This window comes from Dendropsophus ebraccatus, chromosome 2, assembly GCF_027789765.1.
Source record: "Dendropsophus ebraccatus isolate aDenEbr1 chromosome 2, aDenEbr1.pat, whole genome shotgun sequence".
In the NCBI taxonomy this organism is placed as follows: domain Eukaryota; kingdom Metazoa; phylum Chordata; class Amphibia; order Anura; family Hylidae; genus Dendropsophus; species Dendropsophus ebraccatus.
In genome coordinates, this window is record NC_091455.1 from 35,698,699 (window position 1) to 35,719,644 (window position 20,946).

At 41.0% G+C, this 20,946-nt stretch overlaps 1 protein-coding gene across 4 annotated transcripts in view; it reads right to left on the reverse strand.

Moving 5' to 3' along the window:
• Nucleotides 1–20,946, reverse strand: part of VPS13B (vacuolar protein sorting 13 homolog B) — a 729,531-nt gene that overhangs the window by 120,878 nt on the left and 587,707 nt on the right. For 2 of the 4 annotated variants that reach the window (XM_069957347.1, XM_069957349.1), the window contains exons 37-38: nt 5,608–5,810; nt 2,713–2,923 (exon numbers count right to left, since the gene is read on the reverse strand). In XM_069957347.1, the coding sequence (XP_069813448.1) occupies nt 2,713–2,923; nt 5,608–5,810 (414 nt within the window). Of the gene's footprint in view, nt 1–2,712; nt 2,924–5,607; nt 5,814–20,946 lie in introns of all 4 variants that reach the window. The other 2 variants (XM_069957346.1, XM_069957348.1) reach the window with 1 other exon arrangement.

Below are 20,946 nucleotides of genomic sequence, written 5' to 3' on the forward strand. Positions count from 1 at the left end.
AGACCAGGGTGTGTTTACAGAGAGATTTATCTGACAGATATTTGAAGCCAAAGCCACGAAAGGACTATAAACAGAGAATAGGTCATAAAGAAAAGACTAAGATTTCTCCTCTCTTCAAATCCACTCCTGGCTTTGGCTTCAAAAATCTGTTAGATAAATCTCTGTGTGTAAACGCACTATAACAATGAATCATCAACAACACATACTGTATAATCACTACAATATACAGATAAACACATTTCTAAACAAAGGATTCTAGTGGGCACAGGAAAAGGGTGGTAAATTGCCCTCAAAATGCATCCTACATTGAAAAGCATCACCAGGATTGACAAAACATTAAAGGGGGATATCCAGGATTAAAAAAAAATTTAAGTGCCAAAAAAAACAGGAAATATAAAGAAAACAAATGTAACAATTATTTACCCGCTAAACTTGCTGCCTCTTCAGTACCAATGTCACATTCATGACCAGTCACTGACCGCAGCAGTCCTGTGCCGCACAAGATTCACAGCTGAGGTCAGCTGCAGTGGTAGATGAGTCTTGCAGCAAGGAAACAAGCAGTGTGGCACTCACATTCTTTTAACTTACTTTATTAATCAAACTTCATCAGGATGATACTAACAATAAAAGCTTGGCAATGATCGTTTTGCCATACTTGCGCCTCGTCATGGCCACGGACATGAGGAGGGCAAGTAGTGCAAAACAATATTTTATTAAAGGGGTTATCCAGCGCTACAAAAACATGGCCACTTTCCCCCTACTGTTGTCTTCAGTTTGGGTGGGGTTTTGAAACTCAGTTCCATTGAAGTAAATGGAGCTTAATTGCAAACCGCACCTGAACTGGAGACAACAGTAGGGTGGAAAGTGGCCATGTTTTTGTAGCGCTGAATAGCCCCTTTAATCTTTGGATTATTAAAGTTATTGGAAAGAATGTGAGTGCCGAACTGCTTGTTTCCTTGCTGCAATATTGTCTGGATCTTTTATTACAGAGCACCCTAAGTCCACATAGAACTGAGTGGGACACACGTGTAAAGCACCAGACGCTTAGTGGAGAGCGTCGATGCTCCTGTGTGTTCGCAAGTGACGTTAAGCGAATAATGATTGGCTTCGTATTTTTTGTTTTTATAAGGTCAAATATGTAAACTTTATTGAACACAGAGAAAGTTGGCGTGGTGCAATGTAGCAAAGGAGACCAAAATTCAGTCACACAAATAAAAAAAACAATTACATAACAGGTACAGCAGGTCTATGTTTCTTTTTACTTTATAACATTTCCTTCTCTTAGGCGACGTGAAAAGATTTTCTTTATAGCTCCATAAAATAAACTGAACAGTTAAAAAGTATATTTCTTTGGCTGTTCTTGATTCAAATCCAGGAACTATCTCGCCATCCGATATCAAAGAATCGTTCCGTCATAACTACGTACAGTAAGGGTCTGTTTACTTAGGGAAATATATGCCCACACGTACAACTATAGGCCATACAGTTGTATATAGTACTTTTGTAAAGTAAAGATGTAAACTTAGTATTGTAGATAATGTGGTCTGTAGAAAAAGTGTCCAAGGATTACCCAGCTCTTATAGTATACTTGGTTAGGCATATCCAACTAAGTCCCAAGCCAGGTATAATTTTTTGACAGCCTTTTTGTTAATCCTGATGCAGCATAAAGGGTGTCCTGTATATAGGTCTTGTATTTTGCTTTTTCCCCAAACAGTGGCATTCACCCACAAAAACAATACAGAAAATTTCCCTATCATCTTGTATCAAAGAGGGAGAATAGTCATGTTCTACGTCTGAGGAAATCCTCTTCATGTTACATGACAGCCTGCACATAGAAGAAACAGGTAGGCCAGGAAGCTGACCCTCCTCTTTCTTGATCCTACACAAAATACTATTCCAAATAAATTTTTACATATGATCAGCCATTTGTCCTCCCTCTTTCTTACAATCCTGTATCTGTCTGTAAGACAAATGACTACAAGATGAGCCTTCCTCATCCTAGTTTTCTACAATAAGACATAGGACCTGCACACAGAATTTTTATTAGACTTCTCTTAGAGTAATGTGTTTCTGCTTGAAACTGCAGATGCTTGACTCTATGGGGGGGTCAGTTTGCTGGTCTGCTTGTTTCTTCCCTGTAAAAGCTGTGCCGTAACATGAACAGTAAAGATGAGCAAACCTGCTTAGTTTTGCTTTGTACAGAAAAAAACTGATTGGCGTTTCAATCCCGCAGGCTGGCGGGTCTGTGAAGGGGGTGGATACAGCTCAAAGATGGCCTGCAAAATGCCTGGAAAACATAGATACAGCTATGGATGTATCCATGTTTTCCGAGCATTTTCCACCTGGTTTTAAGCTCTTGTGCCTTTACGTCTCATGTTTACGTGTGTCTCTTTAATGTCTATTTTGATAACGTATGTATCTTAGCTATGGCCTGTCCGGTCCATTAAGCTGCCAGACGAAAACTGGAGGGAGGAGAGAATTAACATCTGTAAAATTACAGGATCATGTAGAGAATCCTGCAGACTGACAAAAACTGTAGCCAAGCTTTTTTTTTTAGTTTACTTATTTGTTTCTTGGTTTATTGTTCTGGAGTTTTCCTTTAAAACACACTCAAAACCTATGGAAAGGGTGTCCTCAGTAGGATGAAGCAGAACGTTATGTAAGCAAAGAAATGATAATGTGAAAAACATACATGAGATGTCCTTGACTTACCAGCATCCTGTATATATTGAAAAAGTCCAGTTCTCAAGTCATCAGAGCTGTGCTCCGTCTTACAGGTTGAAGGTCTACTGATCACAGGGGAGACAGGAAGAAGGGGCTGTTCACAATTTGTAGCGCCCAACCCTGACTCCTTCTTCAGGTATTCCTGGACAAGTTCATTCAGAAGTGTTAAGCAATTTAGGTTCTCCTGACCCCAGAAAACCTAGAAAGAAAACATTATTAGCTATGGAAAGGTATAAAAACATACAGCTCAATCTGGAAGTTATCTAAACACCACTTATTCACGTTGATTAGATATTTTATTTGGCAGGGTCTCGTTCATAGTTCATGAGAAATGTTAAAACAAAAGAGATAACTTCCTCTGACTCGTGTTCTCAGCACAGTGTTGCTATTGTTTTTCAATCCTGGGTAATACCACCACCAATAACTTGTCCAGTGAATCAAATGAAATGTACGTCTATTATCTACAAGACAAGTAGGGTGCCATCTGTGAGAATTAAACTCCGCTCCATAAAAATTACTTTACGTATGTTTCATTTCTTCGTGTGTGTTTTCTAGATCAGTCACAATCAAAATACTCCTGTACGTTGCTAACCCGCTTATATTTAGGTACGGTAAAATTAGGGATTCTTCTGGATTAGAAAAGCCATTAATGCTCTTCTAGGGCAACTTGCGTTAACAAAAGTGGGTTTCCCATTCTGGACCCTCATCTACTAAATGAAGAACAGACAATGGCTATAGAAGATGCCTCTCCTTTAAGGCACCCATACAGATTCAAGTTAATAAAAATAATCTTCCGTTGTGAAATTTAACAACACAGACTGCCATTATCTGGCAAGAAGTTAGCCATGTTGGAAACTTTTGGCCAATTCAGGAAGGATTTTTCATCTGTGAATGATCTTTAAAGCGAATGTACCATCAGGTACATTGCTTTAAAGTGTCACTGTCGTGAATTTTTTTTTTGCAGAAATCAATAGTCCAGGCGATTTTAAGAAACTTTGTAATTGGGTTTATTATCCGAAAAATGCATTTTTATCATGAAAAATCAGTTTGAAGCTCTCCCCCTGTCTTCATTGTTCTCCTATGGAGAGAGCTAAAGAAAAGACCAAAACAGGAAAACAAAGAGTTAATCTACAAATCCCTCACTCCTTATCTGTTCTGACCATCACCAGTGACCTGTCTGAGCTCAGATTACAGCTGTCACCCAGCTCCGTGCCTGTAATCCTCTGTTATCTGCTTTCTGCTGCCGGCTAACTCCCTCCTTCCTCCTCCCCCCTCCCCTCTCCCTAGAGCAGACAGGGGACGTCTCCTGCAACAAGTCACAATTTTCAGATTTTTCAGAGTGGATGAAAAAGAGGAAGGAGGGGGGGACCTGGGAAAAGGCTTTTTACATGCAGATAATGGCAGATTTGGCTAATAAACCCAATTACAAAGTTTCTTAAAATCGCCTGGACTATTGATTTCTGCAAAAAAAAAAATACGACAGTGACTCTTTAAGATTGTTACAGCAATTAGATTCAATAGAGCCGCGTCACAAAGGGGGCAGGTGGGCCTGTCTCCAGTGCTTCAGGCCGGGCCACTGCCCAGGAATAGACCAACCTATTAATGTAACATTCGCTTTAAGAGATGAATATTCTAAGAATCATTGAAAAAAAAAAAAAAGGTTGTCCATTCTCCCCCTGAGGGCAATGATAAAGTAGTGTCTAGTGTGAACAACTGTATTAGGCAATATGGGCTAAAACATGTAGAGTCACTTCGGTGAAATAATTGATCATTAGATGGTTGTTTATTTGTTTGAGGGTTGTTCAACCATCAATCTACTTATTCTTTTCAACTGCACGGAGACAAGCACCTGTTCCCATCTTCTTAAAAAATATCTATCTACCTACCTACCTATCTATCTACCTACCTACCTACCTACCTATCTATCTATCTATCTATCTATCTATCTATCCAAAGAGAGCAAACACTTTGAAGAGAAACAGCCTTTGACTTGGCCTGATGTAGCGCCACAAGCAAGCATTGTTTAGCAAGACTGGAGCTTGTTGGCAGAGCATTTACAAGCCTTTACATAACTTATGATAGTCACCTGCACATTTTCATTTACATATAATGATGAGTGGGGGCACAACCGATGATTTTAATGCCGGCAGAAAAGATAGGATCAGCTGACAATCAGGATATTTGCTGATTGCTGGCCCATTTACACAGGCCAACTATCAGAAGTGAGCTTATATACAGATAGATTCACATCTGCAGACAGTAGATTGCCATAAGAGTGGTATCACATGTCATAATGATGACATTTGTTGACACTGCTTTTGATGGTATTTCTAGGAGGATCATGAGCGGGGTGCATAGGAAAGAATTACTTTTTGTTTTTTACCTACTTTTATTTTTTCTTCAAAAACTGCACCATAAGGCCACATCAAAGCAACACGTGTGAAATCACTCTAAATTCTAGTCTATACTGAGAATAGAGAAGAAATGACTAACACGGTACAACAATAATCTACTAGTCTATACTGAGTAAATAAAATGTCAAAATAATGGTCACATGTAAAGACTAGAGATGAGCGAACCGGGTTCGGGTTCGAGTCCATCCGAACCTGATCGTTCGGCATTTGATTAGCGGGGGCTGCTGAACTTGGATAAAGCTCTAAGGTTGTCTGGAAAACATGGATACAGCCAATGACTATATCCATGTTTTCCACATAGCCTTAGGGCTTTATCCAACTTCAGCAGCCACTGCTAATCAAATGCCGAAAGTTCGGGTTCGGATGGACTCAAGCATGCTCCAGGTTCGCTCATCTCTAGTAAAGACGCTTCACATTTTTCCTTCGCACTGAGGTTCCATAATCACCAAGTCCATTTGCTTCCATGTACCTGCAGTAATCCGCATCTCACATCCAGAACAACTTTAGGAACTGCGGGTTGGGGACCCGGGTCACCACTGTGCTTGCACCAACTGGCTTCAAGATTAACAGAACCAGAAACCGGTCCAATCAGATTTCGGCTTCTTTCATTCATGCTCGTTTTTAGGACAAAGTCATTTAAATTCATAGAAAACATTGCTCCAGAAATGGTATCTGCTAGAAAAAAAGGCAAAAAAGTAAGAGTTACAGTATGTCATATGCACACCAAAAAGTAATCGTCATACAAAATAAAATATACCTGAGATCAAAATATAATAAAAAAAAATTAGCATTATCTACATTTAGTATCCACTGCAAGGAAACCAAAATGAAAGGCGGACCATGTAATGCATGAACGGCCCGGTATTACATTGAGGCCTGAGCAGGGGTGGGGCTCTGCTATAAGAAACATGGACTAAATTAACTGAACCATACTGGGCAAAAAACCTAAAAAAAATCTTCAATACTTTACTCCAGTAACAATGAACTAGTTTTATTCCACATACAGGAAAAAAAAAAATAAAAAAAAAAATATATATATATATATATATATATATATATATATATATATCCAGAGGCCAATCGAAAAGATATTATTAGGAGCTATTCTTGTTTTCTCAATGACCACTGGCTGTCAATGATTGAAGCTTTGGTTTATATGACCTGGATATCCCTCCATTTCCCTAGATAGTAATCTAACCTTATAGTGTCTTGGATGGAATTGAATGCACCTTTGCAGAAACAAGCTATGGACAGACCTTGTGAAATCAGATCTCTTGGAATAATATAGGGAGAACCTGGCCTCGGGGCCACATACATTATACAGATGTTTCCCGTTTCCAAAATTATAACAAAGCCGTCCATACTGTAACAGTAAACGCCTGGACCTATGATTCTCGCTGACTGTTATTAATAAATAGATAGTAGAGATACAGAAACACTGAAGCTGATACCTTCCTGCTCTTGGTCACTTAGGTTAAAATACATAAAAATAAAAAAGTGATTTTTATCAAACAGCTCTGAGGGATGATCCAAGGAAAAATCACAAGGGCTAAAAATGTATCTGAAGGCAGATGAAAGTGCAAATGTCAATAGAAACGTTTCTAAATCAGGTTATCGGGTCGGCTTAACCTTGCACAAATGCCTTACGAATATGTCCTCCATCCCCCTATAATAATAAAACAGCAACAATAATCAGAATCAGGTTTTACAAAGTGACTTATGGACCAATAGCAACGATAATATATTAAATAGACGGGTAGACACCGTCACCTACTTGAACTAAAAGGGTTTGTCTCAGATATAGATACCAACCCTTTTAGGGATCCTGGCACAGACAACAAATAGGCAACTTGGCTGGGAAAGCTGTGGCAAGCATATGTTCCATAAAGCAGCCAGGCCATTGCGGCCATTTAGATAAATGACAATACACGTGAAACACAGAAAACTCAAGGTCACCAGTATGGCTCTCTGTCCCATCAGTCTATGATGTTCATACACTCTACATAGATTATCCCCTGGCCCAGCACCGGAACCAGTAATTAGGTGTGACAGCAATGGGAGGAGTTATCGGTGCGCCGGGGCCCCTGCTTATTTGCATAAAACCAAAACAGGCAAATCTCAGAAACTGGGTGGCAGATCAGAAATGATGTAAAGAGGGCCTTAGCCAATAATGGAGTATGAAAAAAGTATATGAAAAAGACTGAAACCATGGGGAGTGCACGTCAGTGTTCATAACTTCCTGGCTGTTAGTCAAATCTGAATCGTTCACTCCATTAAAGTTTATGGAGCAAACAAGTCAAATGCCCTTGCCAGCCGGGGAGTGGAGCACACTGCTGTGCCACCTGACTGTATCTTGGGACTGCAGCAAGTCTCAGGAGTGAGACTCGGTGGGATCAGTAACTTCGGACATGTCTGAAGACATGTAAAAACATTACTAGAAATGGCAGTAACACTAATTTCTCCTTTGCATTATCACTGTTTGAAGATGGGAATTATACTCTTAACATGACAATTGATGGAACTACATGGATTCCGCAAGCAGCAAATAGAATGAATTTCTTCTACGATTGGGACTGCACATCTATTATTGCTTAATGCCCTCCTTATTGCACTATGATATATTCCCATTAACCCTTGCCACTTAACACTATAACTACAAAAGACAATTGCTTGTTAAGTTTTCCATGGTATGGATATGTATTTCTGCCGATCATCTTTGTTTTAAACTGCCCCAAAAAATTACACAAACTAAACTCTACAACCATAGTATATCTGGTATCTAAAGTCCAATCCTGAAGATCACTTCTACCATCTGAGACTTCTAAATCTGCTTTACTTCAGCCAGACTAGAGCTCCCATCTAGGATTAGATAAACCCCACTTCTCGTGCCAGCTGGAAGAGATACATGTGGTACACTGTTTACATGCGAGCAAAACCCAAAGTAACTGTTTTGCAGGGGTTTGTGATCGCTGATATATGAGAACAGTTATATCAGGCATAAAAGCATTGCTTGGCATGAGCGCCTCTTCTCTAACTACATGCGCTCCCAGAGGCAAAATTATTTAAACACAATAAAAAAAACTTCTTGAAATAGAGACAATGAAGAAAAAAGTATTTTCCATAAAAGTAACTGGATGCCAGAAAGTATGAGCCAACTGATTTAAAGGCAGCAGCTTAGGATAAAGCTGATTATTCTCTAGCTAGCACAACCATGTTGCCAGGAAGCATACACCAACTCAGGACAAGTGGAGAAATTTCACGATTATCATCTATATAAAGATTCTAGTTAGTTTTAGTTGTGAATGAGATAAACGTTCTACAGAACTGAGGAGACTACAGTATATCATTACGATGACCATCATCTGATAAGTCATACGTTACTCCTGCAGTGCCCACTGTAGTATTACATGGCAGCCATTCGAATCAATGACCATCTACAGTCAAACCTATGAGCATAATTGGTCCTGGGAATTAGCCTGTAATACAAATCACTCGTATATGAAAGCAAATTGTCTAATAAATAATTGAAATGTAGATGAAAATAAGGTTTGTGTCATAGGGAACACTGTCAGTAATGAAGGGGTTAATTGGTGGCTGCAGAGCTGCTGGTACCTGCTGATACTAGCGTCGGCAGCCTGGACCAGCTATCCTTGAAGGGGTAGTGGGTTAAAATGAGGTCTTTTTTTTTTACCCAGGACAATATTAGGATGGGGACACACGGGTGTTCGTTTCACCAAATCTTGCTCGTTCACTCCCTGACCAAGTTACTTGTAATCTAGGGTTTTACTATTAACTAGACAGAGAGCATGCGATACATAGTAGCTGTCCATTCTGGAAACATCAAAATGGATCTGGGGCTGATTGAAGCAGTTTTTTGTACAATTATAATTGTACAATAATTGAAAATTTTTTAAGAAGAAGTCCGGCGCATTATAAAATCCGTCAGGCGGCAGGGGGGAAATCGATGACAATCGATGACTTTTAATCAACTTTCCCCCTGCCGGTTGACGGATTTTATAAATCAATGGAATTCTCCTTTAAAGTATAATATGACAGTAAACCAGGTGTAGAACCCACAACTAATTTACTATACAGTGTACACAAGGGAAACCGGATACAATGTAGACATACTTGGCTTGTATAAATACAAGCTACGTTTATGGATCAATAATTAACACTAAAAGAATGTACAGTAATTTGGGAACACTATAAAAGAGGACAGAAAACAGCACATTGAGACTGTAGAAAGCAGTGCATTATAGACTACACATGCAATAGTAGAATATAAAGATTTATTCCTGCATGGTACATTGTACAAACGGGATTTGGAAGACCTAAGACTCTTCACACTGTAATAGCAGTACAATACAATATACAGTACAGAGCTCCAGATGTATATGGCGGAAAATATTTTTGAGGTTTTAAAGTACGGAAATGTACAGTCTTCTTCATCATTCCACAGCATACTTTTCTTTAGAATGCCTACGTATGGAAAATGTCTCTAGGACAGCGATGGTGAACCTTTTAGAGACCAAGTGCCCAAACCGCAATAGCAGATAAGTGGTGATTCACAGAGTGGGTGCTGACATGCCTGCCATAGGATCACCACCATGGCTCTGGGTATCCTTCATAGATATATGTCAGGAAATCCCTGTGATGTGAGAAGAACTTAAAAAAAACAGACTACAGTATTTTTTTAAGAAACAAGTGTCCACACTTCTATATACTTTAACTATAGAGAGAATTCTGCTGTCTTTGCACCCAGAGGTACATACTATTTAAGTGACCGATCCCATTGGAAACTGCACATAAGGTGGAAAATGGGAGGATGTTTCGGTTCTCTGGTAGACCAGTCCAACTTGAAAGGGAAACCAAGATGTAACAATACTATGGAAGATAAGCAGAGTAATATAAGGGCTAAGGGTAGAAAGTAGGGATGGTCCGAACAGAGTTCGGTTCGGGTTCGTACGAACCCGAACCCTCGGTAATGATTCCTGCTGTCTGCCCTCTTCGTGGAGCGGGCGGATCCAGCGGGAGGACCTCCTGGAAAACTGGGATACAGCCATAGCCATAGGCTGTATCCCAGTTTTTAGGGCTTTACTTCCGCTGGATCCGCCCGCTCAAGACAGCGGGAATCTGCTGCCGAACCTTGGCAGGTTCGGACCATCCCTAGTAGAAAGGGTGAATGAAAAAGTGGAAATGAGTGTACTTTACAGAGATGCTTCTTCAGTAAGCACACATAAATCCAACAAACTTCTCTAACTACATGGACCTTACACCGCCTATAATACAGGAAAAACACCTGCTACTTACTATACCTTTAAGCCAACATAGTTTTTATCTGGAGCACATTTCCTACTAGGGTTGTGTTTCTGCTAAGTTAAAGGGATCCAAGATAAGAAAAGAGGAAAACCTACCCTACACTACCCTCATATAGCACCATATAGTGATAAAAATCCATCCGTACTCTGTATATCCTGTTGAGTTAATAGGCCCCCTTACATGTAGGATATGGTAAAGATACAATTTATAAATGGGATACACAAGATTTATAATTCAATTCCCTATCATACAACTCCTATTACATGTCCGTGATTTAGAGATACACATATCTCTGGCTAATAGTTCTTGTAATATCCATTAAGTTCTATGGGCAGGGAGCCCTAATACGCTGCATTCAGTCTTGGCTATATTCCTCTGAGAGAGAAGCGAACAATTTATTTACAAAAATAACATTTTATAAACTAGTAACCTGAAGGAAAATAATCCTTCTCAGCTGTTCTTTCCTTCCTTCTGTTTACTTTGGAGCGGCTACTTAATAGAGACATCGACGATTACAAACCCTTCATACTTGTGTCCTAGGAAACACAAAGAAGCAGAATCGATGGATAGCAGCCACTAGAAATGTAGCCATAAGGATGTGGACATTGATGTGGATGGTGATTTACACAAGGGGGAAATTTATCAAGAGCTTTGTGTCTATTTTTCGGAGAATAATTGTTTTTTTTCTCACCCACTTTTGCTCTTAGTTCTATTTATGAAGCAGTATTCGACCGATGAATATTTTTTAGATGAAACTTTTTTTTTAACCTGCCTGTTTTGAGTACTCACCCAAAAATTCACATAATCTGGGATTAGTGCCCAATTTATCATTTGCGACTTTTTAGACAGTCGCACAAACCAATGCAGGCCTATGACTGCTCAGTATTGGGGGAGTTCGTTTGCTGAATTTTTAACCTTTTTTTTAACAATTTGGAACTTTTTTTTACTGAGATGCATTCACTAGGTATTCACTAGTGCTAGTAGAGATGAGCGAACCGGACGATGTTTGGCTTTGTATGAACCTGAACTCTTAGGTTCTGATTCCCGCTGTCTGCCCGCTCCATGGAGAGGGTGAATACAGCCTGAGGACTGCCTAGAAAACTGGGATACAGCCTATGGCTATGGCTGTATTCCAGTTTTCCAGGCGGTACTCAGGCTGTATTCACCCTCTCCATGGAGCGGGCAGACAGCGGGAATCAGAACCTAAGAGTTCAGGTTCATACGAAGCCGAACCTCGTCAGGTTCGCTCATCTCTAATAGTAAGTTGCCCAATACAGATGTGCTACTTTATATAATTTGTAATACAGCAATTCTAACACAATCTGGTGCTAACCAGTAAAAAAAAAAAAAAAAAGACACCACCATTTAAATGGCTTATGCCGCGTTTACACTAAGCGATAATTCGCCCAAACGATTTGGTTTTTATAACGATCAGCGTTTAGACGAACAAATTGTTAGAAAATTTCTAAGAAAAATCGTTATTGCAATCGTTTTTACAATCGCTTAAGCCCATCTTTCACATAGGGTGAATCTGTGAAAGACTGTTTACACGAACTGCGAATTTTTAGAAAACAACGATTTGAGAACATGTTAAAATTTCAAAATGACACAGTGCTTTCTGCTGCCATGTCAGGAACTCTCCAGAGCAGTAGCAAATCCCCATAGAAAACCTTTCCTGCTCTGGACAGTTCCCGACGCAGACAGAGGTGGCAGCAGAGAGCACCTTGTGAGACTGGAAAGAATATACTACTTCCTACAGGACATACAGCAGCTGCTAAGTAGTAGAAGACTTCAGATATTTAAATAGAAATAATTTAAAAATCTGTATAACTTTCTGAAATCAGTTGAATAAAGTATGTTTTTTTCTTCCCATAGTACCCCTTTAGGACAAAAAACATATATATATTTCGTATATTAATATATATTATTATATTTTTCAGATAATTTCTATTATGGAACGTAACACGTGTATTACGCACCAAAACATGCTTTGGGAACATTGCTCACATTTAACAAAAGGAATGACTGAATTTCTTACCCTCTGATTTTACAAAGACATATCTCCCAATGAGAATCCCCCTCCCAGTCTCACCTCTTAGAAGTCTAGAAATACACTTTGCAGATGGTTCTTTATTCCATGACTGCAATCGAGTGGGTGGGGCATATTTCACCTATTTCTTGAAATGAAATGGATGACTAACGTCTTTGAAATTATTCTATTTCTTGTGTTCAAATACACATGGAAAGCACTTACCAGAGAGGCACATCCTGTTTTATGAACTGAAGAGTAATGAAGCGAATGCAGCAATATAATATGGCCATGCATTAGCAGGCTCAGTTAGGTAGTAGGCACCCTACTTTGGTTCTCTTGGCAGTTATGGATGCAATCTGAGCTCATTTTGTAGCATCGTCATAAAGCTCGGCCCTAAATTGCATTGAAGTGACAAGCTCCCTTTCAAAGAACTGGGCTGCAGTGATGTTAAACAGATGCAATCTATTGGTGAATTAATAAGTGTTCTTGCAGGAGGCAGATACACTTGCCGCACAGAGCCTGTTCCATCACACATTTCAAACACTTGCACAGCTCGGTCTGGAAACCTTTTTAATCCACCGCAGGCTGTACTGGACTTAACTTTATTGGTTGTGGTAGGGTCAGAAGTGGGGGCTGAGCACTTGTAATATACACGATTTCAAAAGGTCTTAATTACGTCTTATACCGCGGGCCAGAAATCTTACTTGTTTTGCGTCTAAACACGGTTCATGGGGAGTTCATGTTACTGATGAATCAGGAGGAAGAAATATCAAAGATGCTTATCTGTTTACAATGAGCTCATCCCAAGACGCAGTTATGGTACCATTAAGTCACCTAACACGGCTGCCATATACATTGAGAACGAGGCATGCAGGAGGCAAGCTAAGGTCGCATGGGCTAGACTGGGATAACTACAGTATATTGGAAGAGCAACAATCAATAGGCCCAAGGGACCTTGAAGTCATGATGTAACACCTATTGAGTCCTGAACATGGACATTGTGCCTGGAATTCAAGGAACAAACACAGAAGCCAAAAGACTTTTAAAGGGGTTATCCAGCGCTACAAAAACATGGCTAATTTTCCACCTCTCTTGTCTCCAGGTCAGGTGCGGTTTGCAATTAAAGAGGATGTACCACCAGGTACATCCTCTTTAACCTAAACCCACTGATCGAACGGCACCAGCACGGGGAAGCCGGTGCCGCGGTCCGTTTTTCGGACCGAGGCCCGGTTCCCGTGCACGGCGCCGTTCTATTCACCCCTTAGAATGAATGGAGCCGCGTCATACAGGGGAGGGAATTCACTCCCACTGGAGTCGGCCCGGCTGGCCTCCAGTGCTCGAGCACTGGCCGGTTCCGGTGCATAGAACGGCGCCGTGCACGGGAACCGGGCCTGGTGGTACATCCTCTTTAAGCTCCATTTACTTCAATGGAACTAAGTTCCAAACCCCACCCAATCAGGAGACAATAGAGGGGGGAAAGTGGCCATGTTTTTGTAGCGCTGGATAACCCCTTTAAAAGCAATGGCATAACTAGAGGAGGGCTGGCAGAAAATGGGGCCGAAGTTGCAGGGTGCCCATGACACCAGCAATGAAGGCTTATCCCAGAGAATAAACAAGTTTATATAAAGTTTGGCTCTTTTGCTATTTGGTTTGCAGGATTGTCCCACAAAAAATGAGACTGCTTAGACTTTACTGACAAAAATACAGGACTTTTCACAGCTAAATTAACGTTTAGTGAGCAGTTATGCTAGGACAACAGTTCTATGTTTAAAATTGCTAAGACGTCAAGCATCTAGAGTTTATCCTAAACTGTCTGGGTATCTGCATCCACTCTGTAGAGGAGATATGGTCGTGTTGCACTAATCATCACTGTTGATGTTCGCAGGGTGAAATGGGGAATGGCACTAGCCCTATGGGCACCGGTCAACTACTAGACTGAAAGATCTATATGTAAGGTTTTATGGATGTAGCGTAACCACTCCAAAGGAAAACTGTGCCGAATTGCCACACATGTGAACCCACCCTTAGTGGTTTTTGGGGTAAAAATGCAGAAAAACATGGCTTAAAATGAGTTTGTAGCCAAGGGGTGTGAAATTGTGGTCCACCAGCTGTTGCAAACCCACAATGTTGACAGCACTAAGGTGTTGCATTGGTGTTGCACATGATTCTCAGCCACTAGAAAACAGAGATTAGGGCTCTGACCAGAACCTGTACATCGGATTGCCATGAAATCAGACAGGTAAGTAAAGATTTTTACGCATATATATATATATATATATATATATATTTTTTTTTTTTTTTTTTATTTATTTATTTATTTTTTTTTAAAGGGGTTGTCCAGGAAAAATTCATACTTAGTCATGCTACCTGGGACATGACAGTAATGTATACTTACCTGTTTGCTCCCCCACTGCTGCTGGTTGCCTATGTAAGTGTTTTCATAACATCCGATAATCTCCCGTTCGCATAGGAAATGGCCACTTAGCATAAACTCTATGCTGAGCAGCCATTTCCGGCAGGAGCAGCACATCATTGGATATTTTCAAAACGCTAACAGCAGTGCAGAGCAGGCAGCCCAGGGACTGACAGAGGTGTGGAAGTGGGGAAGGTAAGTATACATTACTGTCATGTCCCTGTTAGCATGGCTAAGTATGAATTTTTCCCAGACAACCCCTTTAACTCTTTAAACTGTTTATTGGAGAAACAGGAGTATATCTGACTTACTATCACACATTGGCTGTTATCTGCTTTACCTTCCACATTTTTGATTGTTTTGAGCAGGAAAAATCTGCATTACTGTCACACGTAGAGACTATGTGAACAAGCATCCACACAAGATATATGGCTGTATTTGTAAAGGCTGCAGGAAAACAGCATGTTTCTTTTAGGTAGTTTATCAGTAGCCACTCAGAGCCCTGCTATGAACTAACAGTAGGGAAGTGACCAGGATTAATAGTGGTACTCAGCCCTGGGATTAGATGGTGTCTTGTTTCATGGGTTTTAGGCCATCTGTTCCTCCCTCCTACATTTTACTTTTGCTAAACTATAAACGCACCTCCACCTCGGGGACCATAGAGAGGAATTAGAATTTTTCTGCTTCTCATTATCACAAGATTCAGTAACTCACTTCATTGTCAGGATAATCCCCTTTAACTTTTTTTTTGCACTTGCACAGAATGCCAAGATGACAAATACAATCCCAGATGTGAGCAAACTGATGAGGTCCCCACCTTTTCTGCAGCGTTTGGTCTATACTGCCTGGGTCAGGGTGTCAGTCCTGACAGAACCCTGATGCCCACACCCAGTATTCATTCGCTTTTCTTCGTAATTTGTTTAGCTGTCCACACACAACACTTCCACCGTAATCCCCCCTTGGCCATTTACATTACTTAGCTTGTCCTCCAGGTTTACGGACAGAGAATTCATTTCCTATTGTTCAAGTGCTGGAGCGTTTTGATTTCTTTGTAAAAGTTAAAAAGCCCTTAGGGGCGCTTTAAACGGCCAGATTCTGCTGCTTATTATTGCAGGTAGTCATTTTTAATTTAATGTTTTATTTCCCCCTGGATCGAGTGCACCTTTTTTCATTCTGGAGCAGAATGACAATCAAAGCTAAAAATCGCTTGGCCTGCCGGTGGAAATTAGGTATTTGGGCGGCTTCCATTGGCTATTAACTGCTGCGGAAAGCTGCTCTGCCAAAGTATTTGTATATCTGAAAATTATGCCGGTTCATAATTGGATTTAACATGGACCGTGATGAACAGGTAATTGGTAATTAATATGGCAAAGACATCTCGCTTTTTTGGAAGACAAGTTAATGTTGTCTATAATTTTTATTAGGAGGAATATGCTGGAACCTAGAAAAAAAATCTGTTATGTTAAATTCCCATTTAAAAAAGACATAAACCTATAGTATGTATTATGTATTAGAATCAGGCATGTTCAGTCCAGTGGGCAGTCACAGTGACTTAATGCCCTCCTAGTATGAGCATGGATATAGGGATGTGTCAATCACTGAGTAGCACCACCCATTAAAAATACTTACAAACTTACCTCCCTGGCTCTCACACTGCTGGCTCTTGTAGTGCACTTCAGCAAGACATGGTTAGAGCCACTGTGTGGGCCTGCTACATCATGTCCCCAAACCTGCCCAATGGAAACAGGAGTGGCATTGTTCCCGCTGCAGCATGGGAGATAGGTAGGTAATAGAGATGAGCAAACCTGGAGCATGCTCGAGCCCCCGCTAATCAAATGCCGAACGTTCGGGTTCGGATGGACTCGAACCCAAATCCGGTTCGTTCATCTCTAGTAGGTAAGTATGTGTTATCTTTTTACACTCCCTGGGCATAGAGCATAGTAGGATCCAGTCCAGACAAATGTTTTGAAATGAGGTAACATAACATGGAGCCATTTTATTTTGTTTGATGGTTTATGTTTATTTGTAAGATTTTAACTTAAAGAAACTCTTTAACCACTGTCAAGCCCCCCTACACTGCTTATACTTTTCTTTAGATGAAGTGAAGACTTTTCTGGTGGTATTTTCCAAAACACTGCTGGTGCTTTGCTGAGGCTTAAAAATCATTTTTTATTTTGTTGTAGCCGTGACAATGAGGTGTGGGCTAGAGTGCTCTTGGCCTAGGCCAGTGCCGCCTATGTGGTGTGGCTTTCTGTGTCCCCTGGCCTCCCGTTTCGCCCCCAGGCCGATGGCACAATGTCAGATGGCACTGCGCACACGCTGCTGTTCTCCCGCCAGGGTGAATTTTCAGTGACATAGCTGGGCCTACGCCACCTCCGCGGTGTGTCCTCCCTGCACCGCCCGCGCCCTATGGCAGTGACACGCTCGGCCCTGCAACTCCTCTCCCCGCCTGTCATAATTACTCCCTGTGTCCAGATCAGCGCCCTTTTGTCTTAAGATGCAACAGCGCATGTCTTAGGCAAGAGGACGCCAATCTGGCACAGGAGCAGTGACGCACTGGGCTTAATAGAGAAGCCCGGCCGTATCACTGCACCTGCACTGGAACTTCCATCCCTATGAGACCTCAAAGTGCTTGAAAGCAAGGATTTAATTTGCTTAATTACTGTGCAGATAGGGGTAAACAAATGGTCACCGCCCTGTGTTTGTCCAGTATAATAACGGCCGTTGTTATAAATTGTGTGAACATAGCCTAAAAGTGACTTGTCAACAGTGCCTTTGGGTCTATGCTGCCTTATGAAAAACATGGTATAAACCAAAGCCATTGATCAAAAGACTGAAGGGAAACAGACTGATAAAGGTTATGGCACATCCCATTTACAACATACATTATTCAGAAAAGACACCCTCCTCGGAACAGATTACGGTCTCGGGTTCACATAAACACCACTTAAACCCCTAAAGATAAATAGGATACACAAGACAGATAGTAACAAAGTTGACTATGTTACATGCCTGCCAATGAAAAGCAAGAGCACAAGGAATGTCAGAGTAATCTTCATAGTGTTGTATTTGCCTTATTAGTTGGCCTTTTAGATTCTTTATGTATGATGGATTATTTAATGGATGAAGTTCAAGGGCAGCAGCAGACAGGTCCATCTGCAAGCATAGATCATGTGCTGATGAGGAACAACCATATAAATCCCATAGCATACACAAAGCCCACTTCAAAGTTGAAAAGATAGGTAAGTGAAATCCAAATGTTAACCTACAGCTTGCACGCTGACACATGAAAAAGCGCTGACCGCCATCACAACCATAATAAAGTATTTTTCCAGTCTCAATCAGCATCCTATAAAACTCAAAAGTTCCACTATGTTTTCAGTCTCTTATTAAATTCAACCGTTCTGTGATCATTTGAAAAAAACATAAAATTAGGATGACTAACATAAAAAAATAAAGCTACTAAATTTCCAAAATTATAAAACGCCTCTTAAATTCTATTGTTTAATATAATTGAATTACAGTGGATTTAATAAGTCTTCCGACATTCCTTTGTATTTAGTAGTTGGACTTCTGAGACGGAGAAGTATTTATAGGCCTGCACACAAGTGATCTCCATTCGACTAATTATACCGTTTCTTTTTCCGTTCTTTTCTTTTGTTTTACATGAAGGAAACGGAACAGTTGGTAGCAATCAGTAGCGCACACATAAAGGCCACTCTCACACCAGTGTATTACGGGTGAGTGTAATATGGCGCAACAGCAGGTTTATAGATCTGAACTGAGAGCTTTTTTTTTTTGGATCTATGGTGCAGAAAGTTACAGTCAGTAGACCGCAGGCTGGGCTGGGCCGCTTAGCTGCATTATGGATACAAAACTGCACTTGTGAAATGCTACATTGCCCATACGGGAGAATTTACAATTAGCTGCTACAGTCAGGTTAGAATAGACAAACCTTTGGTGATCAGCTGGTCAATGGACCAAGTCAGCTCGATTGGGAGAGTGGATGACAGATTTAGGTAATGTTCTCTCTTTATCTACTCAATCTTTGGTTATGCTCCCCTCTCTTTTCTCTCTTTTACCCTTTCAGAATGTACACAATGGTCCCAATTACATACTGGTCTCAGGACTTCTTCCTACTGAATGGAATACCTCACTTGTATTATTCATACCTCGCAATAAAAACTTTGATTTATCCAAGTAAGGTTTTATCTTACAACCCCTTACAACAGGTTTATGGGGGCATTCTGATTGATAGCTACCCTCAAGACAGACCAACAATTTCTGATTGGTGAGGGGCCAATACCCAGCACTAGGGATGAGCGAACCGGCTGAGGTTCGGGTTCGTATGAACCTGAACAATCTGCTTCTGATTCCCGCTGTCTGCCCACTCCGTGGAGAGGGTGGATACAGCCTGAGGACCACCTAGAAAACTGGGATACAGCCTATGGCTACGGCTGTATCCCAGTTTTCCAGGCGGTCCTCAAGGTCTTATCCACCCTCTCCACGGAGTAGGCAGACAGTGGGAATCAAAAGCCGAGAGTTCAGGTTCATACGAACCCGAACCTCAGCCGGTTCGCTCATCCCTACCCCGCACCCCTGCTGATGAGTTGTCTGCCAGGGCCATGACGTACACAGTGAATACAGCTGGAAGCAAACAGCTTCATCTCAGCCCGGGTGATCGCTGATCGTCCGGGCAGCCCATAGCATACAGCAACGTCTGCTGCCGGTGCTCCTATTTAACGGAGCGACGGCAGAAGATCGTTGCTGTATCAGTCGCTTGTTTTTCACACATGTTGAAAAACAAGCAACTGCAATGATCAGCCGACGATCGTTGCACTCTATTCCATGGGACGATTATCGCCCGTAGCGGTCGATATCGGCCGAATACGGCCGATATTTGTTCCGTGGAATAGGGCCTTACGTTACACTGTTACACAGCCCCCCCCCCCTTAAAGGGAATCTGTCAGCTGCAATTCCTTTGCTGAACTGCTGACAATGTTAGATGCTGTTAGGCCAGCGAGACACATGGCACTTTTCACATATTACTCTGTACTTCCAGAACATATAAAAATGCTTATATTATATAGTAAAAAGAGACAAAGAGGCTTTCCCGAGCTCCTGAAGTGCAGCATGCTGTAACACCTCCTTACTCCCCCTTCCCAAACCTGATCCTGCTTGGGACTTAGCTTCCAGGTGTCAATCAACAGGAAAGGGGGAGAGAGGAGGCATTACAGTTTGCAGCTATTCAGGAGCTTGGGAACAACTCTGACTCCTTGTACCAGAGAATAAAGGTATTTTTCTTTATTATGGAAGCACAGCTGGATGTATTAAAGGTACCATATGTCTAAGTGTCAGCAGTTTAGATCCTGAATTGTAGCTGACAGATTCCCTTTAAGGCTGAATAAACTAAAGTTTTATAATACACAGCTATTTGTATTTACCCCCAGTAAGTGGTATTCTTTCCAGTCTGAAGAGCAGGAGGGGTTTTATATGGGGATTTGCTACTGCTCTGGACAGTTCCTGACATGGACAGAGGTGACAACAGGGGGCACTGTGTCAGACTGGAGAAAATAAAGCACTTCCTGCAGGACTTACAGCAGTTGATATGTACTGGAAGACTTTAATAGAAGCAAATTATAAATCTCTGGCACCAGTTGATTTGACATTTTTTTGGGCAAACAACCCCTTTACTTTAACAAATCTTCTATTGAACTTGAGTAACAATATGTGAAAACTCTTTCCTAAGTCTGTTGGTGTATAAATTAAATCAGTCAGCACTGTGCTGACGGACATTACCCCTCACTGCTGGGCAGGGATCCTATAACATATGCATTTATTTATTTATTTATTTATTTATTTATTTATTTATTTATTTAAACCAGATCACAGCAATGTTTTGTGCAGATGATAAATTCTCCAATAACACAGATTAGGTGGCTGCTGGGAAATCTACACTAAGAATTACTTATCTGAAGTAGATAAATCACAACTAGTCCTCCTTTGTTACAATAGCATGTAACGCTGTATCCCAGGACAAT